This window comes from Myripristis murdjan, chromosome 14, assembly GCF_902150065.1.
Source record: "Myripristis murdjan chromosome 14, fMyrMur1.1, whole genome shotgun sequence".
Classification (NCBI taxonomy): Eukaryota; Metazoa; Chordata; class Actinopteri; order Holocentriformes; family Holocentridae; genus Myripristis; species Myripristis murdjan.
In genome coordinates, this window is record NC_043993.1 from 15,259,128 (window position 1) to 15,286,061 (window position 26,934).

Here is a 26,934-nt window from a genome sequence, read left to right on the forward strand (position 1 = left end):
TGACAAACTTTTGCAGCTGATCCATTGTCCAGGACTTTGACATGTTATTACAAGTTTCTTTAAGTCTTTGTCAAAGTTGCTCGATATTTCTCTCACTATGATTTGTTTTCCTTTATGACCAATGAAGTTAAAAAAAAAAAAAAAAAAAACACTTGGGTGCAGTTCTCCCTTCATTCCACCAAGAAACTAAAACCCAAATTTCAAGCAATCTTGCATAAACACATTTTATTCACAGGCAGAAAAAAAATTCAACAAACAAGTGTGACAAATTTGAAAACAAAGTTCTTCACTTCAGTCGGGTCATCATCACAGAGGAAAGTTCGTCGGTGAGGGAGGACAGCTGTAAGATCAAGTGAGGATCTATGAAGCAACCATAGCAATGTTGTCCTTCACAGACTGTGGGAAAGTTGGTCTTCAGTCTTTATCAGGGGTGATATTTTTTCTGCCTGTTTGCTAACTGGAAAGCTCTTTTGGCACTGAGAAATAAAAATATTTTTACAACTAGCCTCTTTAAGTGAGTTTAGTATGAATTTACAGGTCCCAGGTTTTCAAGACAGGTCCTCGGCAATCCATATCAAAGGTTTACTCCTTGTACAAAGTCAACGTGTCAGACCTTCCTACTGCATTAGACGCTGTTGTCAACATTTCCCATTTTGCCAACATGAAGCACAATGGTAGTGAAGGCCTCCCTTTTAGGATCAGTCTTTCAATAGTTGCACACCCCTTTCACACAATGTACAGTATTCACACTATTTACACAAGGGTTTGTTTTTACTTTGACCTTTCAGTCAACAACTCTTCTTTTTGAGTTTACAAAGCCTTGATGCACATTTAGCGTTGTCGCACATTTTTCAGACACCACGTGAAGCAACACCATGCTGTAAAATGTGCTACACATGACAACGTATGCATGGCAAATTGTTGTCTCCTCCTCCTCCTCTAGGACTTGGTCTCCAAGAGCGGCTTGATCTCTTTAATGCCTTGCTCTGATGCCACAGTGATGATGTGGTCCAGGGCGTTCATGTGTCCCAGCAGCTTCATGACTTCTTTAATTTGATCCCTATTGACAGATGACAAATGTCGCATCAGCGGTGGTATGGACACACACTCAAATCTTAAAGCTTCACAACCTTGCATAAAGAACTGATCAAGCAAGTCATCTGACTACACAAGGCTAACACAAAATTACTTTAAATATACAGTTTTAAGAAAATGCTTAAAACCTTAAAACCTTTTCAAGGCAAATTTCAATATAATTCAAGACTAAATTTTGGACATATTATCTTTTTCTTATTCAAATAAGCTCTCCGGGTAAGTACTATTTTTGATCCAGGGAAGAGGAAAGCTTTAGGTAGGAACATGGATGTTCATTAACAAGATGATGACAAAAGAATATGATTACAACCAATCCAAAGAACTCAATTCTACCACTTGAGGACTGGCATCGAGAATCTATTTCATCCTTGTTATCATATTGTTGTATCCCATGTCATTCTTGTTAAAGGGTGCAACAAAGCAACACATTCCTCTAAATCTGTCTAAGCAGAATCTATTAGAGGCACTGACTTGGCGGTGCGGCGGTCCACATCAGACCCTCCCAGGCTGCAGCGGTACAAAGAGTTGGCCAGGTGGGTGAGGTAGCGGCAGAATGGCTCCAGCTGAGGCAATGTCTGTTGGCCCTTTAGTTCAGAGAACCACTGCACTGGGAAACACTCCACCACCTGGCAGAGGCATAAGAAAGGACAGGGAAGAGTCACACACTAGTGTTGACATCTCTGAATTAGTGGTTCACATTTAACAAAAAGGTCAAAGGTGACTCACTAAACAGGTAAAGTATGTTTATGCAGTAAATACCAAAACTTGTAAAAGGCACAGATATTTTAGGTTTCATTCATGCTTTCTCTGTGCATAAATGTAGAGGAGCAATGTATGAACGCAGAAGTACTGTTGGTACATTAATTGTGCAACAGGAAATTTTAGGTCTCCACATTTCTCAGTAAGCGAAAAACAAACACTGGAATTAGCAAATAGCTGGGGATGTGGGTGTTGTTTCAAATATCAGGTGATACGTGACCTCGAGCCTGATTCCCTTATGTACCCATTCATTCTGGCCACAATCATGCCATTGTGATTGCACAAACAACTGAGGCACAAAACAGCAGTCACATTCGCATGGTATCAGTCTTTGTTAAGTCAGTCAAATTTAACCAAAGTGAAAGATAGCCCACTTTGGCTAATAAGTACGATATGTTTGTCCAGTGTAGTGTCACTTGCTTGCCCATTGATTATGTGTCTCCTACCTTCTGGCACTTCTGAACATTGTCTTCCCCAGCATCTGTGGTCTGCAGTGCAGAGAGGATGTATCTGTTGAGGGTGCTGTCCAGAGCCAGCTCCCTCAGACAGGAGCTGGACAGGATATTTTCCCACTGCAGGATGTTGCCCAGAAGCTATGAGCACAAGGATCATGACAATCAGATGCTATTCCAGTAGACATGACAGCACACAAATGAATATCCAAGCAGATATTTGTTTATAGCTCCTATTTGCCAAATATGTAAATATTTCCATCAGTGGTTACTGTATAAAATAATTAGCAAAAAAAGACTTAGTTCCAAATATCTACCTTGACACAGGACCAGAACTGCCGCTGGTAGAATAAATATGGACCACTGTTCTTGTTGTCCAGCACACTGTGAACATAAACACCAACACTACTTAAAATCAGACATTAAGTGCCAGTAATACATATGTAAAACCTTACAACCTAACTACTTCTCACTTTGATTACTCACTTTTTAGGGTAGAGTGGAAGGAAGACATCTTCATCCAGAGTCCGCCTGGTCCGTAAGACGATTGTTTTCAGTAGCTCCTAGTAAGGACAAAATGAATAAATAAATAAATGAATGAATAAAAGACAATATTTCTTCCATATCCTGTCACTGACAACCTTGATGCGTGCAAAAGTCATGACACAGCATTTTAATCTGGATGCCAATGTAAGCTCTGATATTTTGCAGAGGGAGTATGTTATGTGAATTTTAGTAGCAGGAGAGTGGACAATACCTGTGTGTATTTGTTGTCCCCATGCAGCACAGTGGGGTAACCCTTGCCCAGTCTGCGGATGAAGGCCACCAGCCTGGCTGTCTGGCTGGTGGACAGGGGATCCCACACTTGCTCTACCAACACTGACAAACACAGAAAACATAAGAGTTGCAATTTTCATCCTTGCCTAACTTCTTGCTGTAAAATTCATCTTTCCTAATGCTTGTATTAAGTGCACCAGGGGTATCTGTGGGTTTGTTTACCTGCCAGTTTGGACAGGATGACTCTCTCCACTATAGCAGGTAGCAGGTTGATATCCACGTCTCCTTTCTGCAACTTGCTGTGCTCCTCACAGCCGTAGAACAACAGAGACTCAAACCAGAGCATGTACTCAAAATTAGCACACTCCACCTGGCCAGGGAAAAAGTGCAGGGGAGATTTAATCTTTTTTTTCCGGCCATTAAAAGGGGTTAATGTGGGATAATACTAAAAACATGCACACATCTCTTACCTCCAGAGGACTCCATGTAACAAGCTGCAGACGAACCAGTGGGTTAAAGAGCTTAGGCAGACACAGCCCTATGTAAGCATCTCTGTAACAGTCGGCGTAGTCTCTCCTCCACACCTCGAAATGGGTCTTGATGCAGTCAAGAGAATGAAAATCCTCCACTACGTCCTCAAATACTTTTTTACAATCCCTGATGATACGATCTAGATGGGAACAAAGACTTTAATTATTACCTATGCAATGAGAGACAGTGGTTATGTGTGTATGTGTTTGAGAATGAATTGTAGATAGATCTGTGTCAAAAAAAATCTATTTGCTAAACAAACGTATCGGCTTGCAATAGTTCAGTCATGTCCTGTACCTCTCTCCATGTTGAAGCTGGTGATGTCAGTGGAGGTCTCCTCGTCATCAGATGATAGGCCTTCTCTGTGCTCAGCCCTCTTTCCATTCTGCTCTCTGGCTTGACGCCGCCGAGTTCTGCTCCCACCCACAAACAAAAAGACAGTCAGTTAAAAAAGATGTGGCAATTATTCTGCATTAGAGCAATACATATACAGCAATAATACTGGGTTGCTGAATATAAAGTGTACAAGGATAAAACCTGGAAACATGACTACAGGTTTGAGTGAGCTTCGTACCGTCGCGCCTCCCTCTCTGCTATCCTCCTCTGGCGGCTGTGCTCCTGGTAGGCTGTGCGGTCTCGACCAAATGAGTCCAGACTAGGAGCCATGACAGCTTTATCTGGAAGAGACAGGAGCCATGTTAGAGTCAGGAATTAATAAGGGAGACAGCCCACCTCTCTCCTATTCTCAACACAAAACAACACACACAATTAGTGCACAGATATAGATATATTAATTTGGAATTGAACAAAATACTTAACATAAATTGGATTTGCTAGAGATGGGCTGATGAACTATTTCTGAATTATGAAGCACATCAAAATAAATCCAAACTTAATAAGTAATCTATGAAATACTCCCAGCAATAAGTCGTATCATCTTTATTACATGTAAATAGAATTATGGTATTTGAGGTATCATTTGTTTGCAAGTGTCTTACCTGGCTGCAGCTTGCTACACGTTACAGTAATTGTAGCAGTGATGCCAAGTCAGTAACATTTTTTTGTCATCTTTACTTAGTGACTGATTGCCACCAGACTGAGCAGAGCTACAACTACCCAGCTGAGTGTGAGATTCAGCCACAAGGAAGGGAGTAGCTGAGACAGCTCCTCCAATACACATCTCACATGTATGTGCTCACTCACACACGCTCAAAATCACACCTCACCCAAAGGTTACACCACTCTCATGAGGGGAAAAATAAGAGGGACAGCAGGAAACAAGAATGTGGTCACTACACACACACACACACTTACACACGCATACAGAGAACCAACGAGGCCGTTCAAATAAATAGTAAAAACCTTCAAGATGGACTGACTTGAAAGGCTTGCAAACTCCGATGATTCATCTTTAATATCATCCTGTCTTCTTTGGACGAGTCGTGAGGCCCGTTGCCTTAGTAACTGGTGCATGGCAGCCTCCAGCTCCAGGACAGCAGGCACCTGAAAGATATGATGCCTTCTGTGACCTCTGACCCCAACAAAGGTGGGACTCCGTGTCACAGGGACGTCTGATTGGTGGAGGGACAAGAGTGGCATGATGGAGAACGTGGCAACACTGGAACACTGTTGCTCAGTGAAAACCTTGTATCTCAAATATGTCAACTTTTTAGGAACAAGGAAAAACAGCCACACTTCCAGCTTTACATTTTTCAGTTTATCCATCAGGGGTAGAAAATATTTCAAAAACGAAAGAGGTACATAATTCCTAAACACAACCAGAAGCATGTAATCCTTCTGCTAAAATGGAAAAAAAAAAATGAATATAAACAAACTGGAGTTACAAGGTTTTCACCCAAAAACCTGAAACAACTGTTTCAGTCTCAATAGTTCATCTTTGTTTTATAAAAGTTAAATCATGCTGATAAGTAATAATTGGTGTCACAGGTTTTCCATGATAATGTTTTGTGAGCTGAACACCAAAGAGACTCTGCTAACTATAATGCATGACTCTTCCAGTCTCCTGATGGGATTAAAATGGGTATTAGTGAGGACGAAGCCACAAATGTTGGCAAGTGGCAGGCAGGTCATCTCTTCTTTGCATGTAGTTGCTACTCAGCTGCTCAAGGAAAAATTCTGACATGGGCTGTTAATTGAGCGATACTCTGATTAATGAGAAAAATAAATTTTAAAAAAATGTAACATACATTCGGTATTTTTCTATGGGTGGACAAAAATACCTCCGAAAAAGGCAAGAGACATTGTTTCATCACAAATACTATTAAACATGGTGGTCTTAACGTCTCTCCTAAAATAATACATTGTTGTTTCACACAACAAATTTACAATTATTAGACCTGCATGTACATGGAGGTGCCACAATTTAGGGTTCTCTTGCAGCTCCACCTGATCTTGAAATAATACTGTGTGAAAATCTGTCAAAATAAATGGCAACAGTTTTTATGTGTAAACTAAATGGTAACTGTTACAATAAATGAAACAAATGGCCCTCTGACAGACATGGGCTGCCTGATTCCTCATGAAGATAGAGTCCTTTCTTTCCATAAAAAAGTATTTGAAATAGTGCTTTCGCTGCAGAGATGTAGACACTATTAGCATTATCTTATAAGCATGAAAGCAAAGATGGCAGAAGTTCATTGTTGGCAAAATTATATTTCTATAATCCTACTACAATCATCCAACAAATTATATTGTGAAGCAGCTGGCAATGTGCTGCACATGAGTTTTTTTGGAGGGGGGTTGAGGTTCTACAAGTGTACTGCAAACAAATGCTCCAAAATTATTCTTTTTTAAAAAAAGGAAAACGAGCTTTAAGGACTCTCAATTCATGATTAACTATCTAGGATTCTTAAAAATCCTGCCCCTTTAAAATTCACAATTTGTGGTCAGAAATCACAGACACAAAACAGTAAACAGCAAGGCAGACAGTAGATAATTTCTCCCTTACCTTTTCACTGAAACACTCAAGCAAGTCTCCAACATACCCTCGCATCTCTTGCAAGAATTTATATTGATCTGCATTGTCATTGGATGAGCCCTCCAGCTGCTGTATGGTGCTCTCAGAGGTGGCTAGGTCTTCTTGAATCTGTTCATAGCGCTTGGTGTTTGCTTCATGGCCTGCACGCATTTGACTGAGCCTACAGACACACGACATACAAGGGAAAGACATTGGGAATGAGCTGGGTGCAGGCTGACCGCTGATAAGAGAATTAGTCTCATGCGGTCCATTCTACATCAGTAATTTAGATGTTTTATGGACTGCATGAGTTATTGTGCTTTTTTCAGATCTTGTAAACATGGCAAAAGCATGAAACTGATACAGCTGGGATACAAGGAGACAAAATATGGTGCTGAAATCCTGAATATGAATAAAGGAGACTTCCTCCTGACACCCATCATCTCTTCTCTGATTGGATTTGCAGGTGTTGGGTCTGCAGAACCACACAGCACATAGAGACAGCAGCAGTGGAGCTGAGGGCTGACATTGGACTGGGTTGATGTGGTCTTTTACTGGACCTACCTGTCCCGCAGGCGTTTCTTTACCAGATCAGTGGAGACCGGGGCTAGGTCACCACTAGGGGCCCTATAGGGGACAGAGCCATTATCTGTTCGACCAGGTGGCTTGCTGCTCTGTGGGGCCACAGTACTGTAGGTATAAGGCATGTTGTACGATGACCCATAGGGCTGGCTCTCATAGCTGTTTTGGTAGTAGACTGTACTCTCCTCTGGTTGACTGCTTTGGACCTGGTAGACAGACAACACCAAATAATCAGCACTGACTGGGTGGATAACCAGCCAACATCTATGGGAAAATCACCATGCAAACTACATTACACAAGGAATGTCAAAAGAATGAATAATTAGGCAACAAATACCAAAACTCTGGAAACGATACCAACAGTAGTGCTTTTAGTTCTTAGTGGTGTTAACACAGCTTGATGCCTCACTCTCTAAATCAGTCTTCTTACTCTTATGTAGCCTCAGCCTGAATGTTTAAACGCTGAAAACAAATCTTTAAAGTTATAGTCATGCTTACAGGACTCTAAATCAAAATGCAGGCACATTATCATACCATTGTAATTGTTTTTACAGCAGAACATTTCATTGTTCCTCTAATCTCAAATTAGCATTTTCGTGAGCTGTTTTGTTTTCTACTAGAAGGCTAAAGACCAATGTTGCACATGTAAATATGCGTTCTTATTCTAATGTTACCTACCTGTATATATACTTGAAACAGATCAAACTTGTTTACTTGTTAATGTTTCAAAGTTCTTAAAGTGAGTGTGTGCTGAATGGGATTTCTGTTCTGAGTCAGAATTGTGGAATTTAACTGGTATCATCTGCCATAATTCTGGTATCATAACTTCCCTACGTTAGACAACAAAATGTATGTACAAATCATAGCTCTTCCACAGTCAGAAGTTATATCTAAAGGCTAATATTTTTCAGCTGTTCAGACTGCTCACCTGGGGTATGCTGATTCCCTTCCTGATCTGCTCCTGCTCCCAGCGGCTCAACTCTTCATCATGACCTGCATCCAGACCCTCGTCATCACTACCCTCAATACCTACGCAAGTGATGGGACAAACAAAAAGGGAACGTTAACTTTTCATTCATTTGCACTGGATAAAAACTGATAGACTTTTGCACAAAATGACCCACAGTCTGTACACCATAATTCTTCTGCTTACCTATCTCCTCGGCAATTTTCTGCCTCTGGCTTTTGCTCCTAACTCCGCTGAAGCTGATCCTCTTTTCCTCCTCATCTTCATCGTCACTGGCATCCTGCTCTTCCTCTCGTACCAGTCGCTTCTTGGGGGATTCTGTCTCCACCAAGGGAGCGTCACCCCCCAGCTCCCGAGCCATTTGTCGGCGCTTCCTGGCAGCATGGATGAATGCCGCATCAGGGATCTCCCCTAGAGACAGAAAACCAGGAATATGTCCAGATCAGTGTACCTACAACTTAAAGCATGTCAGATTTAAGATTGTTTTTAATGCCATTTGGAATAAAAATTTAAGACAAATTTTACAATTACCAAACTGGGGGGAAAAAATAAAAACATATCAGTTATCAGAGCAGAACAGAGCTGGGGGCTGCCTGGGCAGTTTTGTTTTTATCACTCAGCAGGCGGGATTCCTCTGCTTTATTCCAAATGTGCCAAGTTTGAAAAACAAAATACACCATGCCATGCATACATTGTCTGGTACCGGTTTCAGCCATGCTGTGAAATTTTAGCTTTAACAGCCAATTTTCATTGGATTTGCACTTCTCCTTGTCATCCAGGGTACAGTGACAACGAGCTAGTGACAGTGGATCCACTGCTCTGAGCATCCCGGCCAAAAAAAACCCAAACTGTGCTGCTACCCTGATCTGTGTGACACAGGAGGTATTCAACAAATTATTTAAAAAAAAATAAAAATAGACGTTATCACTTATTTTGAGATTTTTACACTGCAGACAACACACACTGCATCAAAAAATCCTACTTTCAATGTCTTAGCATTTTTAATTAAGGCCTTATTTTTAGATTAATAAAGACCACAAAAAATCCACGAGAACCCTGCATGTATTGTGTACGTGTCCCAAAAATGTATTAGTGTTTGCCACACACAGGCAAACAGCTGCCCAAGAACATCTTTATCCTGTCAAGAATACAAGACCATTAAATGCCTTGTTTTTAATTCAACTGTGACATGCAGACAAAGTCCAAGGCAAAGTTCAGTCTAATTCCAACCCAAATCCTTTTACTACTAATTTTGTGCACAATAACGTTTAAGTAAACATTTATTGGCACTAGTCAATAAATGTGTCAGTGATAATGTGTGTGCATAAACACTGCAAACATATTATCACTGAAATAGCTCTGCAGCAGGATAAACACAGTAACATCCACATTTAATAGGTGATTTGCTTTCAGTTTGGGGGCTAAAATGTTAAAAATGTATTGTAAAGTGGTTTTAAAATAAATAAATACATGAAAAATGAATGAATGGCTGAATGAAAAAAAGAGATGCATTAAACACCTCAGCAGATGTACGAGTGTGTGTGTGATACCTGGTCGAAGGCTGCTGAGGGAGGACAGTGTGTTGAAGGTGCCAGCTGCGCTGTTGCTCTTGGAGACTTGACCATGTGCAGACCCACTGTGACTCCTCTGCTCGTCCTCCTGGTCATCAGCACTGTCCACCTCCATCTCCTCCTCTCCCTGCTCACTGCCCGTCCTGCTACAAGCCTCCTCCTTGCTGGCAACCACAGGCTGGGATGGAGCATCTAGGGAATTAAATTACAGACAAAAAACAATTAAGAGGCTTTCTTAATATAGATCAGTGTCCCTCACCATCACCAGCCCACCTTGACACCATAATAAGTCTATTATAATCTAGGCATGCTGCTGTGATATGTGTATAACTGGGATGAGCGAATCAGCTCCCCAAGTACTGTGACACAGATTTGCAACTGCAGCTGTCTACTTCTGTGAAATGTGTTTTGGTGCAATAAACATTTTCTAACAAAAGGAAAAATGTCTGCAGTGTGGCAGTTCCTTGGGGCCAATGAAATGCCACTTGCGCCAAGCTAAGGTGTCTATGTCAGTGTAGTGTGCTCGAAAGGCAAAGTAGATGCAAATACTTTAGGTAAGGTGATTCTGCCCTCAAAATCATAACGCTCAATGTATTAATGACAAGTTGAGGCAGGGCGACTTCGTTTTAAATTTGGTTGCCTTGAAACTTGCAGGCCAAGCTGTCTGAGGCAGAAATACTTAATGCTTCAGCTATATTGCTACTCATCTATGTTGAGCAAACATCATGATTATTTTCACTGAATCACAACAAAATATCAATGTCTGAAGCCTACTCCCTGCAGCTTTTATTCTTATTCATCTGTCAGTAAAAATGTGCCAAACCTTAGCTTTGCCTCAACGATCTGCCACCCTCTTGTGGCACAGTCACAACACAACACATAATACATAACACATAATACTACCCCGCCAAAAAGCCCCTTCGAGAAGATAGGATGCACTGCCACAGTTGTATTTCACAACACTAAACTAACAAGCTTAATTTAAGCTATGTAAGTTTGACTTTTGGTGGAGATCACATGAGCTGAGGTGTCGAGTGACTATGGATTAAGGTGGTGCTGTCACACGAGGAGGCCATCGCACCTGAGCTGTTCTCCTGCTTGATGTGGCCAGTCTTCTCCAAATCTTCCTTGTACTCCTTCTTGAGCTGTTTGACAATTTTCTTGCTGTGATTGGATTTCTTCACCCTGAACACCTCCGATCCATCTGTTTAAAGAGACATTGAAAGAAAACCAGGGTGGTTCAGTCAGTCTTGTACAATAGTTAGAGTACGGTCATCGCTAGACTGAATGATTCCACTATCTGATGATTCACTTATACATGGTCTAGGAGAATCACCTCAATACTTGTAAATATGTAAATCCTCTCCAACATGCAGAAACTACAGTGCTGGCTCCAGTTAGGACCTGTACCTGCACCGAGTTAGCTTAGGTTAGTGAATAAAGTTAGCTACCTTCGTCATCGTCAAAACTCAGCAAACTGGCTTTCGGGGCTCCTAACGCCGACGCAACCAAGTCTTTGCTTTTTCCTTTCTTGACAGCTTTGACACTATTGGCTTGAAGGCCGTTGCCGTGGTGTAAATCCGCGGTGCTGCGGACTACGGCGAGGCTGTTGTTGGAGCTCTCCATGAACGGGATCTCCTCCACCACGGGCCCGCACAGCGTCGGCGCCAGCAGCGGCTGCTGGCCCTCCTCCTGCTCGTCCTCGTCGGACTCATTTCTCCGACGGAGGTTAGCTCTTTTCGCCTTTTTAAACATTCCGCCTCTTTGTCAAATGGAGCGACGCATTTGTCAATGCAGGGCACGTCAAAACAGCTTTTTGAACGTAGAGAAAGAGACACCGCATTCACAGTCAGCCATTTTCTAGCAATCGCCGCTTTTCTTCTTCTCCTTTAAAATTTGCAGCAGCTACATGCTATGCCGGCGTAAAACACTGCCCTCCACAGGCCAAAACAGGCACAGGCGCGACACCTCCGATACAGCTTGCGATACAAGCCAGTTACATGTTATAATTAAATAGTCTCTGACTAATGACTAACTAACTGACTAATGGTTGTTGTTTCAACTAAAAAGAGTTATCCGCTAATACATATCACTTAATAGGCTGCTGCACTTGTCTATCAATTCTGCCAAAAAAATAAAATAAATAAATAAATAGAAATTATAGTTTACATCCATGTTCAAAATCCATTTGAATGGCGCCCATTAAAACGCTCATTAATCCCTGGACATAAAGAGGGCTATCTCTACCCAGTATCGTTGGTTATAATCTCCAAGAGGTTCAGCCATGAGGGCATGCAACAACCCCACCTCGTTTACTCACTACGAAAAAAACAGCAGGCAATTGCCTCTCATGCGAATTACTGCCCTCTGTTGGTAAGGAGCTACTATAACATGGCAGATTATGAGCTATAGGCCTAGTGCATTCCTAGGATTGTTTGTTTGCTTACTATTTTGTTACTGGTTCATATTTCAGTGTCTTTATATACTATTACACCACACATTATTGCGCAAATATGTGGTATTGAGACAATAAAAATCAAATATAGCCAACTGGGAGTCATTCTGTGATGTGTGTCAAGATATAGCCTAGATAAGTGGCACCCCAGTGTGAGACAATGAACCTTCTGCCATATCCATCCAACACCTCAGTTCTATTATAGTGCACAGATTAGTTATAGTTATTATTGTGGCTACTTTTGAGTTCATGAAAACAATTTGGCCTATTTGGAAGCATCTCTGTTACATGATAACAGATAGAAACTAAATACATATGTTTACAAAGGTGGACAGTGACATCCTCACTGTCATTCCAGGAGCTGGCTACACAATTATTGCTTTGCAATATGAAACAAATGGTTTATTATGTCTTGATACTGTCTTGCAACTTGCAAAACAGAATCAAAACTTCCTAATTTGAGAGTTAACAATGCTGGCATGAATTCAAGTTAGCTGAAGAGTGTAGACGTCCAAGAGTATGTGATCAAACAATGTACTGCATATGTTTAAGACGCTACATTACCCAGCTCTGCTCTCCTCATTATGTCTTAAAAATACCAAGGCCTATAATGTAATTGTTTGCTTCTTTAAGTTCCATCAGCCAGGTGACCTTCGCATGCCTCACAACTAGTCAGTATCACAATTTCCTTACCCTCAAAAATACATCCTTTCATTTGAGCTCTTTTTCATTTGTCCCTCATTATTTCCATTTCCTCCACTTACCTACACACCTTTATGTGATCACAGCCTTCTGGGGAGAAGATGAAAGATCCAGATGCATATTTCTTAAATTGGAACAGATAGCCACAGTATATATGCTAACACACTTAACACATTATGAACCGTGAAAGAGTTAAGGAAAGGTTCTCTGTCTGCTGATAGGAACAGATAATGTGTATTCTGTACTTTCATAACAGCTCAGCTCCTTTAATAAATGACAGAGATGTGAGCTGCATTTACTAAGGGTAATTATAGGGCCATTACTTGAGTCAGTGTAGTCTATGCAGTGGTGGTGATAATAACTGCTGAAATTAAAATGTCACGACAGATGAAGTTTGAGTGATATGTTGTGATTAATTAATATTAAGAATGACACTCGACCATTAAAAATTATAATTGGAGATAAATATCTCCCCATTAATGGCAGAAGTTTAGTTTTATATCCCCAGCGCCCCTTTTTTTTTTTTTTTTTTTTTTTTTTTGCATATGTGTACTTAGACATTAATCCTACAATAGCAGGGTTTGCAGATGGAACACTTTATTGTCGTTCTACGGTACAAAATACAGTCGAATCTAACCTAGTAATTGCAAATGATATGTTAGGTTGCACATTCTTCTCTCATAACATCAACATGCCACGCTCCCACTGTTGGTACAGAGAGAGGCACACTTATCCTATAAACATAAAAATTGGATTTCCATATATTGCATGTATATGAGAACATATGGCATAACATATACCACTGACCATACTCAGATATGAAAAGTCTGCAATTGGCACATTTTCATACATGGACACATATCTAACAAATACTACAAATGCATACATCCTCCCTATTGTTTTCATATATGTGCATATGTTATATCTAAATGCTCAATATACATGGGTTATACAGACTATCACCAAATCCAGAAGACACATCTATGTTTAGTTCATGTATGCCTATAGATGTAACATATATAACATTGCTCTGGCATAGGGGCTTATACTGTATGTTCATTTATTAGATTTCTGGATGGGATGTCTCTGCTCTGCACATTTCATCATTGGCCAGCACCAGTGCTGTCCGGCAAGGTAGGTACACCTGGAAAAGAAAAGAGTCAGAGGGATGAAAAGCCTTATAGATCCCATAATGTAATACAAGATAACATATTACAAGCTAAGGCTATTGATTTTGGCATGAATGATCAAGATGAATTCCACTTGAGTCCTGGTTACATCACCCACTCCATGTTCACATTATGTAAATGAAAGGTTTTTGCGGTAACATTATCTTGATTAACATTTTGTACCATTCAAAAGTGCGTGACAGCAACATTATGACTGTCAATGGAAAGCCTACAGCGTGCAAACACATGCAAATGCAGCTGTAATGCTGACTGGGGAATGGACAGTGACAAGTGTGCGCTGGTTCCCAAGATTTACTCTGAACGTTGCTGTAACTTTTATAATGAGTACTGTGCAGTCACTTCACAGAGAGGTTATGAACAACACCAGTTCTGACTTTCAGCACCTATCAGCAATGTTGCTTTGGTGACATGATAATGTAAACAGTGCTGGATGGTCAGGATCGGGTGGTTTCGTCAGGTGAAATCAGGGAAATGGGGAAATACAAGGAGCCTGGTCTTGTTCCAGCAGGGAATAACAGAGGAAAAAGCAACATGCTGGAGTTAAGCGGTCCCTTTGTTGGCTTTGCACACACACACATACAGACACACATACACACACACACACACACACACACACACACACACACACACACACACACACACACACACACACACACACACACACAAAACAAACAACAAAAAAAAAAACACCTATTTTTAGTAGTTATTTTTTCTGTCAACATTTCGGTCCTCTGACCTTTGCTAAAACATTCAAAGTAAAAATAGTGTTCTGGGGTCCTTTATACCCCTAACCACTGATGGCTTAATTAGCTGCACATTAGCATTAAGTGAAACCTCCCTAATTGATCAACAACCCCTTCTGGAACTAAGATAAAGCCAGTGGGGAAATAGGGGCCAGGGCCAAGGGCAGAGAGAGATAAGACAGAGACATAAAAAGAAAATAAAGGGAGAAATGATGCAAATTTAAAGAGCCCAGACCAAACCCCAATAAATCAATGTATTTTTTTGGCTACAAATTTTTAAAGAACAATACACTTGAATCAAGAACGCCTTCACCATTAGAATATTCAGCTACATCTCTGACATCATGACAACAGGCTGAGGGAAATTAGCAGTAGATAAATATACGTATGATTTTTCAACCACAAAGTTAAAAGATGAACAACATATGTGAAATACCTCTACCAATACAATGCTGGATTGTCAGCACTGGCACATCAGTTTACTGAAATAGCATAACTGGGGGATGAAACACCAGTAACACCAGCAAGCGGGTCCTTACAACAGCAAAAGGATGCACCTTGTTGTTTGCATGCATGCACACAAAGTGATATAGGAGCATACAACCAGAGCATGACCTACTGCGCGATTTTGGATTTTTTGGCGATATCCAATATGCAGATCATGTCCAACTCTTTTGGTCGATTGATGGTGCTGATGCTGATATGTGCGCTTAATTTTTCCACCTAATTGCAGAGAACATCAAGCCTCTCCTGAATGTATAATTATTATGCCTACTCTTGTTCTGACTGCCCACTGGCAAATGTCGACATAAAATGCAATGCTTTTCAAAATGTACACATTAACTAGGCAAAACTTCAACTCAGGTTATGTAAAACATGTCATATTTATTTATATTATGGATAAACAACACTGGATTTTTCTTAGCCAATATCATTTTAAAGTCTTTACTGGCTGATACCGCCGATGTGCCCTTGTTATCGTGCAACCGTGATGTCTTTCCTATTACCACTGCCTGTGATGTAGCCAGATAGCCAGAGAATAAACAAAGAATGGCTCTCAGTTAATATCAAGAGTCTGGAAGCTAATGTAAGAGAGACGCACATGCAGAAAACTGAAAAAAAAAATAAATAAATGTGTTGGAAACTATCCTTAAAATTCCTCTAAGGAAATTAACCATTTGCCAGCTGTCAAGCCTATTGACAGGGCAAACTATTTGTCCTCATTTCACCTCATTTGACACTTCACAACAGATGAAAGTCCATGAAAATATGGCTCCCTACAACTTTTTCTTGTGTGACTGGGCAGATGACTTGGAAACCAAAGTAAAGGTGAAGGTTATTGTGGAAGCCAAGTTGAAGGTGGAGGTACCGTCTTCTGTTTTATGACATTAGATGAGTTTCCTTTGTTGTCAAGCTATCTAGCTTAACCACACTCCTTTCAGATGTGTCTCACAATGGCCGTCCTGTGCCCTTCTTGTGCACTGCTGGATTTGTAAAGCTATAAGCAAAGAGCCGCTTGCAGTGCAATGCTTGGTGCGCCCACGCCCCAAAGTTCAACCAAAATGAACTTTTGCACAACATGCTGTGACAAATACCCTGTGCTGCCAAAGATACAAGGTGGAAAGTCAGCCAAGGACAGAATGAATGAATGTGTCTGAATTGAGTTGTATGAAACCAAAAAGACTCGACTTGTATCGAGACCTGAGCGGAAAAGCAGGCCAGATGTGTTTGTGTTACTGATCCTTAAGATCCTTTAAGATTATTTTTGGGACATTTTCTGCTTTATCAGACAATAGAGAGAGACAGGAAGGGCAGGGGAGAGAAAGCTTTAGTATTACGTGTATGTGCTGTACATGATGTGCCGCTGAGGCACCCACTGTATGTTAATGTTATGTGACACTGGAAAACCTTGCCTGTTATTCCCATGCTTCCACAACTTCTCAAAATGTCCCAGGTGCCCTGAACCCAGCAGCATGCACAGTGAAAAATCCGCCCTGTTTATGGTTCATTTTACATGCTGCAGATACGGTTCATTATTACTTTTACAAGTCAACCATTCTCAGACGTTAGGAGAACAAGATGTTTGGAGAGTTAGGGAAAAGGCCTGAGCAACATTTCAGGTCATGTTTCCCTCACTGTCCATTCAATAACCATCTAGGCAGAAAAAAGAGAGATAGCTGACTTAAGGAGAGCAAAAAAAACCCTCATAGTAATGTCGAGTAGGGAAAACAAATGGATAGAAAGACAGACCATCAATTCCTGATAACATTTTGATCGATGGAGAAAAGTAAAAAGTTTGTTGTACTGAAGTGGATGAAGCATTCTCAGCCCACTGGTGAGCTACCTTGCTACTCTACATTGCCTGTGTTACAATCAAACACTGAGGTGGAAATTCTGTTCGCAGCAGTTCCCAGGGAAGTTTCTTATTTGTGTTTTATTGTTTTACCGTGTGTGTGCAACTGGCTCTGAATACTGCCCTTCTGGTTCTGCAGGGCCAGTTTGGTGGTGAAACTGTAAATCATCGTCTTTAATGCACAAGCAATGTGGGAGTCAAAAAGTAAGCTGCAGAGCCGCTCTTGCTCTATGGTCTGAGCAATTCTCATCAACATGGCAGTGAACATGGCAGCATCCATTGTGAGGGCTTGAAGCTATTTATATTAAAACAGCCCATTCTAAATTTGTGAAACATATTCGAGCAAATATCTAGTATATTATTTTTTATTTCCATGTTAACGATTTTGTATGGTCAAATAGCCGCTTAGTGATCCTTGAAATGATGTGCCGATGGGTGAATAACTTGGTACGGTTTCTGGAAATCCCTTGCAACATAGGCTGTCCATTAAATGAGGAGGCGGGAACTTCATCTCCCAGCTGCTGCACTGAAATCCGGACGTAAACTTTGCAGCCTTCTACACATTAAAAATCAAGACTTTCTGGACGTCTTTGAAAGTCATGAATTCGCCCAGCATCGTCAGTGTTGCTGCCTTACAACAAAGTAGACGTCACTCCTCTGTAGGTGTGAAATGAATCACCCCCATGTCTAGACAGCACCACCTCTGCACAATAGATAAATGTTGTGACAGGAAGACAGACTCTTTGGAATGGGCACACAGACACACAAACATACAGACGGACACACACACACACTCTTACTTGGTGGTCAACTGAGCAAGGAAAAACAAAGAGGCATTGGTGATGAGATTATATTTAAAGCCACTTGGGGTCGCTATAAGCCCTTGTAAGCGGCTATGTCTTGTTTGTGGCCAAGGTATGCTCATAATTCACTCATCTATAAATGCTAATGGAATACAATGACATTTCTTGATCTAGGAAATGTATCTGAACCCAGCCAACATGAATACAGATGACATGAATATTGCTATTCCAAACCTCATAAGGATCATCAAATCATTTCTCCCATCACTAAGAGAGAGGGAGAGAGAGAGAGTGATGTCTTTATATGACCATTTCAGGTGATGATTTGATAAGGGAACCTATGCAATCTTTGTGAGATTATCCATTTGAATTGGTTTTGTTTGTTTATTGTAATACATGCATGTAAGTGTGTGTTTGGTGGGGGCTTGTGGGTTGGGGGAGACACAGTATGTATTTTTCTCCTAACAGACACTGTATATCAGTGCAGCAGGAGGGATGTCAGTCTAAATTGCCCCCTAAGGATGCACCAAGTCTAAAAGCAAAAAAAGTTATAGCTGCCAAGGTTTCATTTGCACTGATGAAACAAACATCAGGGTTGAATAGCCTGGCTTATTAAATACACTGTGCGCATGTCAAGGGGTAATGAAGAAGGAATGAGAATAAAGGAGAGAGAGCCACGGTAACAGAGGGGCAAGGGGATCTACACCGCCCACCTCTGATGAAGGGTATCATTCCACAGATCTATGTATATATTAGTTGAGGGAAGAAATAATGCTTCAAATTCTTACGTCTATATTAAAAAAAAAAAATGCTCCCACATTCTTAAAAGCATAACTATAACCTACATGAATGGACTCAAATGAATAATTTGTGCTTTTATTTTTATGACTGCAAACGTTTACAATGGTGGGATTCCATTTTCTCAATTGACAGATATCTTCCTCCAGAATGAACTCTTCATACGTCCCTCTGCACTCAGGTAATTGTGTCTTTTGAACACAGAAGATTGGCGTTGCGATAGAATCACCCATGTATAAAGCTGAAATGAGGAGTACTGTGGATAACTAATTATAGTTATCTCTAATAGTGGATCGGGATTCAGTGAGGTATAATTTCTTCTCAGACTTTCTGTGTGCATTGTACTTGCCAGACAACAGCGCGGGCAAAGTAGGAATAAAAGGCGCATATGCCGGCGTGCACCTGAAATTCTTACTATCAACCACAAAGGAGAAGTAATTAGGTTTGGCTGAAATCCAGGGACACAGGCGATTTGAACATAAACAGGCACATGACCACTGACAAAAAGGCACCAACACGCACATTCATAAATATGCACAACACACACACATTGAACATTTGATTCCACGGAGGTCTTCATAAAGACAGGAGAGAGAGCCATTTCGATCAATGAAAAGTACTGCTCTGTCCCTTGCTGCATTTCCTGCTTCTTGATTAATGTGATATATATGTATATATATGGGTGTCCAACTGTGTGTGTGTGTGTGTGTGTGTGTGTGTGTGTGTGTGTGTGTGTTTGTGAGCGTGGGAGCGAGCGCATATCTGTACATTTCTCCTCCGCTTGTCACATAACAGTGCTTGTTCGGCGTTAATCTGAGAGTTGATTATAGGGTGTCAGTGTATCTTAGCTGTCGTTAACTCCCGTTGTGTCTTGTTGGTGAATATTAAACATAGCTCTGACCTCCAACTGCCTCCTTGACGCATTAGAATTACGTTTGCCATTACCTGTTCCACACCTCCATTCAACTTCTTGCCTCAGGCTTATGCCCTCCCTCCCCCTCCCTTCCTTCCTTTTTTTTTATTCATAGTTTATGCTCCCTGTCTTCTAAGTAAGGCAGCTGTTATGTGCCGAGTTTTGGGAGTGCTGATAGAAAAGTGGCAGAGTTTTTTTTTTTTTTTTTTTTTTTTTTTGTGTGTAAGTAAGAAGTAGAAAAAGTTCTCTCAAACTACTGTGTCAGCAACATCACCTTTCCTCTCCTCCAACCATCCTCCTCCTCTCTCATCTATCACTCAAGGTAACATCAAAGCCTAATCATTGGGAGACTTCAGCATAGTTAGACATCCTGCCCAGGCAAGGAGACTCTATCAGGACTCACATCCGCGCGAACACCCACACACACGTGCGTGCGCATGTACACATTCCCTCCTTCTTTGCATGTGTGTATTTCAAAGACTGTCCCTCTTTTGACACTTCTCTCTTCCTTTATGTGTGTTGGTGTGGGCGAACTGAATTCCTTCAAAGAGACTCTTAGACTATTGGACTCATATTAAAGGTTTAGGAAAACTGGTGCGTCCTGATCCATAACCCTCCCCCCCAACAAGAGATGAAGAGAGAGATGCTTTCAGTGAGAGCTTCCCCACACCACCTGTGAGCGACAGAGATGGAAATGGAGGCTGAGAAAGGAGGTGGAGGAGATGATGTGCCTGATTAAAAAGAACACAGGGAGAAAATGACGATGTTTAAACCCGCTTTGAAGCCTCAAACTGGTAAATAAATTATGTGCTCAAGAAGACTCAAGAAATGGCTGCTGCTCCTACACCTGCGGCTCAGTGCTTAAATATTCATTTCCTGTCATAGTCACACACTTGTGTGCATGCATATGTGCGTGTGTGTGTGAAAGACACACAGTGAATAAGAAAGATGTTGCATGCGCTGGGTTTTGGCGCTGGAAGATGCTGCTTACATACGCCTGTCCTGAAGTGCGTGCGTGCAGAGGAGAGAGGAGAAACATTCGCTTCCTAATGATCAATTCAAACATTCCCAAAACCGACATCAGTGGACAGCTAAGCAGAGAGGAAGAGAAAGCCATGCCTGCTTCTCATCCCCTCTCTTTCCATTTTTTTAACCTCCCTTCTATACTCATAATAGTGCTGAGATTAGTGCTGGATGTGTTAAATAAACTTCTCATTTGGCAGAAAGGGAGGTTGAGGAGACGCTTGTTTGAAAGAATTACTGCAGGAAAAAAAAAATGAAAAGAGAGAATTTTTGATGGGGATGTTTAAAAGATGAAAAGAGAGCTAATTCAGAGAGGAAAATCAACAACACATTAGTAAACTAGAAGTATGTCATTGTACACTGCACGCATTCATGAGAAACGCACTCTCCAGCATGCATTCACTCCCACCGGATTTGGGCCAAATAGTATGACAAACGCCACACAATGAGAAAGTTTTGGCAATTACATAAAAGTATCTTCAAGTAAATTTAGTATATTGTTGTGATACATTTTGTGCTCCATGAAGATTAAAACACTATTATTTATACAACACAGTTTGACCAATGTCTGGCCGCCGCACAAGGCGTGGGGGCAAGTACACAAACATATCTTTTGTTGTTTTTCACTCCTCGTAACACTCTGCCGATTAAACATTGTATCGGACTCCTCATTAGCCCATCTCTCTTCTTACACCAGATCGACCTTTTATTGATGTTTTTCCATATCATCCTTTTATCTCACAACGCTCCTCTCCCCAATATGCCTCTCTTCTCCATCTCTTCATTTCCTAGGTAGCATATGTTTCAGACGGTCCTTCAGGGGTTTTTTCTCTTCCGTCAGCCAGAGTACAGATTTCTCAGCACCTTGATTTCAAAGTAATTACATAAGGATAAATGATGACTCTCCCTGAATGCATCCCCCCCTCGTTCTGTCAAGCCGTCGGGAACAGGACCTGGAGCATAGTAATCATTCACTGCAGCTCTGCAGGTGGGAGTTCGAAAACTTTATATGTAAAAGCCAAAAAAAGGCGTCTTTTCTTGGTGTTAAACTTCTTGAATCTTTATTTATCCAGGGGGTTAAGCTGAGCGTGCATGTTTTAACTCCGCATATTATGTCAACTGCACACAGTTATATAGCTTCATACCTGGGAGCTGCAAAGTACAACCACATTCTGCTATCATCTAGTGAGCAGCTCTATTGGCACAATTGAGGATTAAATGTCTTGCTTATGGGTACATCAACGGAAATCCGGAGAGGGAGAACTCATTTATTCTCATGACCCAGATTTTTCCATCTGAATTCAAATCTTGGATTCAGATCCCACATCTCTAATCTTTAGGTGACTCGTCATGATCTCATTACAACTAAACTATAAACATCTCAGATCGGAATCAACAGATAATATATATATATATATATATATATATATATATATATATATATATATATATATATATATATATATAATTTTTATATAATATTACATATAAATGGGTGACAAATTAAAGGAAAAAAAAAAAAACAACTTACTAAGGTGTTGGGCCACTGTGAGCTAGCAGAACAGCTTCATAAGTCTGTGGAACCCTACTGGAAATATTGGGTACCATTCTTCCATAACATACTGTACATACAGAGGGATATTATAATAGGGCTGCAGTGCATAATCCCCTCATTACAAAGACAAATGCACATTCTGAGAGTTCAGTGGTGCAAAAACCATTGACACTGGTCTACAGAAATGTGGGAAAAAATAGTGGTGTGGTCAGATGAGTCATCCTTCACCATATTATGGACCAGTATGCGTGTGTGGCATGCACCTGGATGCTGGACCTCTACAGTGAGGGGGGTCTGCTAGCTCTGTTCTGCTGTGGGGTCATTCTCCTGGCATGATTTCACTCCACTAGTCCGCTTAGAGGGAGGGCTCACTGAAAATCAATACATAGTTATTCAGAGTGATCACCTTTATGCTATGATGAAGCATCTCTATTCTGATGGGAGTGATCACTTCTAGGATGACATCACCTCCATCCACAAGGCACATGTAAATCATATACCATGGCTTTCGCAGTCACCAGAATCAGATCTCAACCCAGCTGAACACCTACTGGAGATTTTGGACCGACATTTGAAACAAAACTCTCCATCACCATCATCAAAACACCAAATGAGGGAAAATCTTTTGGAAGAATGGTGCTCCATCCCTGCAGTAGAGTTCCAGAGACTTGTATATTCTATGCCAAGGAGCACTGAAGTTCATGGTTTGCTGTGGTCAAACACCCAAATCAATTTGTCACCATCTGTAGGTTAAAGTTACGCAAGGGTAAGCTCGCCTACCTAAAATGTAGAGCATGCCCTGTATCATCCTGTCTTACAAGGGCCACAAATTTGAGGGCAACCTGTTTGTTGACCTCAATCGGCCAGTCAGAGCAGAGGCCGATAATTACCTGAGACTGTTGTACGGTTCAGAACGCAGGACTGAAATGCCAGTTTAACCCCTTTACACTGAGCTCAAGTCCTGAATGATGATGGGATTTTAGGTCAGTGTAAAAGGGGTACTTGAGATTCCCCCTCACCTCGATTGACTGCGTCTTATTCTTGAAGGCCACGGGCTCTGCAAAGAACTCAGTGTCCAGATCCAGCCTCCCATGGCCGCCATATTGCAGTGCATCAGAATCCAACTTGATCTTGTATCTGGTGTCCAGCAGGTTAAGAGTGACAACTTAAAGAGATGGACAAGGTATGAAATACCCATGAGAGATGAATTTGAACCATGATAGAAAAAAAAAACACTGTCAGGGAAAACAGCATAAATTCTGAAAACAAATAACAGGCACCACATCTACACTCAGGAACACATCCACGCCCACCAGGGGTAGAAGCCCACTGCTGCCCCAGCAGAAGGCCTCACACCAGGGCCTCGATTTAATCACTGCCCAGCAAGGGGAGAGGCCAGGCAGGCAACAAAGCTGCCCTCCAGCCCTCCATCCTCCTGCCATCAATGCTCCCTGTGGGTCGACCCAGGAGAGGCCATCCCTCACCCTCCACTCTGCACCCGGGCCGTTTGAAGATGAGAGAAATGAGTGTTAGGGGAGGGATGGCCAAGAGGAGGAGAGGATAGATGAAGCCCCAGTTGTTCTCTTTGAACTGCTAATCACTGTGTTTAAAGCTGACCTCTCTTCCTCTCGCGCTTTCTGTGTTTGGCTCATTAAAATATGGCCCCTAATAAAGGCTCCAGATGGGAGTTCACTGTGAACCACAATTCCTACCCTAGTTCCATTGAAACACATACACACCATTCTGTTCCCGAAAGATAAAATAATGAGCAGGTGAGAGCTGCATATGACTCATTGGTATTCAAATGGCAAATGTTTAACTATCAACACCCCACAGTAATTCCCTGTGCCTTCCACTCTCCTTAAATACAGGTGCAATCCTACCAGCACAGCAGTTGCTTACACTGAACATCTGGGGAAGCTGCAACATAAGGGGGGGGGCAAAATAAGGGGGGCCTTGCAGATAGGATGAGGTGCTGACAGTGAGATGGCACTCAGAGGTTTGAACTGACTGGCACAGAAATAGAGACTGGAGGGAGGAGGAAGATGTGGCATGGAAGAAGGGCATGATGAGGTGGAGGAGAAGGAGAAGGTGAGAGAGAGAGTAGGGTAGCAGGCGATCAATCAAGCATCGCTTCTGTTGGTGTATATTGACTCTCCAGTCCCACTGGGCTACCATGGTCAATGCACTTTCAGGCAGATTGCGCAGGTCGATAAAGGAGCGTGCCTGGCTTAACACTCACCTTTTATAGGTGTATTTGTATGTGCAATATATTAGGTGGTGTTAAGTGGTGTGTACTGACAGGCTATCATAAATACATGTCAGGTGCAAAGCGTGGCCATTAGTGTCTGATAACTGAATACATGTTTTTGTAAGTTATCACTCACAGTGCATCTTAAAAATCATCATACTCGAGTGAAACAGCCATGCTACAGTGAAGCCACTGGGTCTCAGACCTTTCCATTTTGCAATAAGTGAGCTTCCTTTAAAATCAGCCAGTCCTGCTGCACCAGCTGCAATGCACTGTGTCCAATGGCAGCTTCCCAAGAACCTGCAGCATCAAGACTGGCTTTGACCCCCTGGCTGTGCTGCCGTTTTATAAATCAAAGTAATAATTATACTCTAATACTCTTATATTACAGTGATGAAAACTAATGATTTATTTATTGTTGTCAGTGATTTGATAAATAGATTGTATATCAATTTATATTTCCAGGACCTATATATTTTCAGATACGATATAAAATATTATTAATGTGCTGTACAAAAGCCAAGATGAACGAAAAAATTATACTAAAAATAAAATCACAATCATAACACAAATTTATTAAAATAGCATAATACAATAAATATAGTTCCACAATTAAATCAATTAAAAGCAAGTCCTTGTTTTTAATTTAGATTTAAAAGATTAAACAGGACAGAATCAGGAAGCTGAGTGTCTGGAAGTTTAGTTGAATGTAATTCTTCTTGCATTCATCAACAATTCATTGACGACAGGTTTTATTTTTGTATTCTTGGTGCTGAGAACTGCTACACCTTGTGTCTCGTTTGCTGACGCTCAGACTATTTATTCTTGGTAAAATGTATGATGAACTGTTGACAATGGAAATAAAGCGAACTTTTTTATATTTATTTAGCCATATGGAGTCAAGTTGCCAGTTAGACTCTCTAAATATTTTATCATTTGCAGCCTACATTATGATTATGCACATTCAAATATAATGACATATTATTAGCCCTAAAGAATAGACAGATAATAGTGAAATACATCAAATCTTCTTGGTGTATTTTGTATAAGGTTTATAGCACTGATGTTAGTCAGGTTTTGTTTTTAGACAAGAAATTCTAGGGATTTCAGCAGACTGAGAGTGAACACATACACATGTGTAGACACACAGCCTGAACACTATATATTCATGGAGTGAGACTTGTAGCTTGAAATGTCTAGGTCATGTCTAATCATGTGGATCAAAGGAGACACGAGAGCTCTGTCAGGGAAAAAAAAGCCCATAGTATGAGCCTTTTGAGGAAGACATAATTATCCTTCCACTTTTACAATGTTCCTGCAATATTTTCACATAAAAAAATTCAAACGAACATGTTGGACTTACAAAATGAAAAGCAATATATGGATAGAGCATGCGTGTGTGTGTGTGTGTGTGTGTGTGTGTAATTTGTTTATCTCTAGTCTTTTGAGTCCACTACAAAAAACAAGAGGTTGTTTCCTGCAGGAAGTGTTTTGTTTTTGAGAAGAAATCACGGATCGTTCATCTAGATGCTTTGCAAGGTGTGGTTTTGGGAAATGTGGGATTCACACTGTCACAGATAGGGTGCACCCCTACCATTAACAAGTGGATTGTCTTCAAGCACCATTTTTCTTTTACCTTGACTATGTTTTGTTGAGTGCACATTTGAGAGAACGCTCTGACCTTGCTCTTCCCATGGGTATTTTCCCTTATCATTTCTTATATTTCTACCATTAACAAGTCTTGTGTTATTCTTCACTGTCTAACATTAATTCCAATTTACCCACACCTTCACTTTCAACCATTACCTTGACAGAAATTATGAATTAAGAGTATAAATTGAGCTTTTACCATTAAGTTTGCAAGTTTGGAATCCCTGTCCACACAAACTGAAAAAAAATCTGGCAAAAAATGTCATATTCAGTGGGTTTTAAATGCAAATTTGAGCTGTAGTGGAAGCTGCGAGGTATTAAAGCACAGGCTAATGGTGAAACACTGACATAATCTCACTGAATTGGTGCTCGTTTAATTGCCCAAACACTGTTTTGTTTGGACTAGTTCTCTAGCTGTTCCTGCTGCGTACCGTTTCCAGTCAATTACCGGCATTATATTATTAGTGTAGCTTTGAGCGGCCTCCCATACATTTTAATGCGCCAACTATGGATACTCTGTCTTTGCGGTTTAACAGAGATACAGAGGTGATTGACAGAAGGAACTCGAAAAAATTGAAGGGTAATGCAAAGAGAGGCAAGGGCCTTCAGCTAAAATGTTCTTTGTCCCACTGATGGAGGAGAATCAGGTGTCTTAGTTTCCGCTGATCATCTCTCCTCTTGAGAGAACGTTTTCTTCTGTTTGCTGACTTGACTAGAAACCCCCCTTCATGCTATATTCTTCTCTGAGCTTTGTTCTTAGCCCCCCTCTCTCAAAGCAAATGATAAG

At 41.0% G+C, this 26,934-nt stretch overlaps 2 protein-coding genes across 2 annotated transcripts in view; both read right to left on the minus strand.

Annotated features, from left to right (window-relative positions):
- Nucleotides 1-206: 206 nt before the first annotated feature.
- paxbp1 (PAX3 and PAX7 binding protein 1) lies at nucleotides 207-11,590 on the minus strand. The gene is made up of 18 exons (XM_030068348.1): nucleotides 11,163-11,590; nucleotides 10,793-10,915; nucleotides 9,691-9,903; nucleotides 8,327-8,551; nucleotides 8,102-8,202; nucleotides 7,156-7,379; nucleotides 6,583-6,772; nucleotides 4,994-5,117; nucleotides 4,189-4,291; nucleotides 3,912-4,027; nucleotides 3,554-3,753; nucleotides 3,306-3,453; nucleotides 3,064-3,185; nucleotides 2,793-2,869; nucleotides 2,624-2,690; nucleotides 2,301-2,447; nucleotides 1,567-1,721; nucleotides 207-1,060 (listed from the first exon to the last, which is right to left on the minus strand). The coding sequence occupies exons 1-18, from the start codon at nucleotides 11,464-11,466 to the stop codon at nucleotides 940-942; spliced, it is 2,760 nt and encodes a 919-aa protein (XP_029924208.1). The 5' UTR covers nucleotides 11,467-11,590; the 3' UTR covers nucleotides 207-939.
- Nucleotides 11,591-13,444: 1,854 nt separating this feature from the next.
- The window catches only part of gbe1a (glucan (1,4-alpha-), branching enzyme 1a), a 142,739-nt gene continuing 129,249 nt past the window's right edge, over nucleotides 13,445-26,934 (minus strand). The window contains exons 15-16 of the mRNA XM_030068349.1: nucleotides 23,266-23,383; nucleotides 13,445-14,012 (exon numbers count right to left, since the gene is read on the minus strand). Coding sequence (XP_029924209.1) covers nucleotides 13,932-14,012; nucleotides 23,266-23,383 — 199 coding nt within the window. The 3' untranslated portion in view covers nucleotides 13,445-13,931. The remainder of the gene's footprint in view (nucleotides 14,013-23,265; nucleotides 23,384-26,934) is intronic.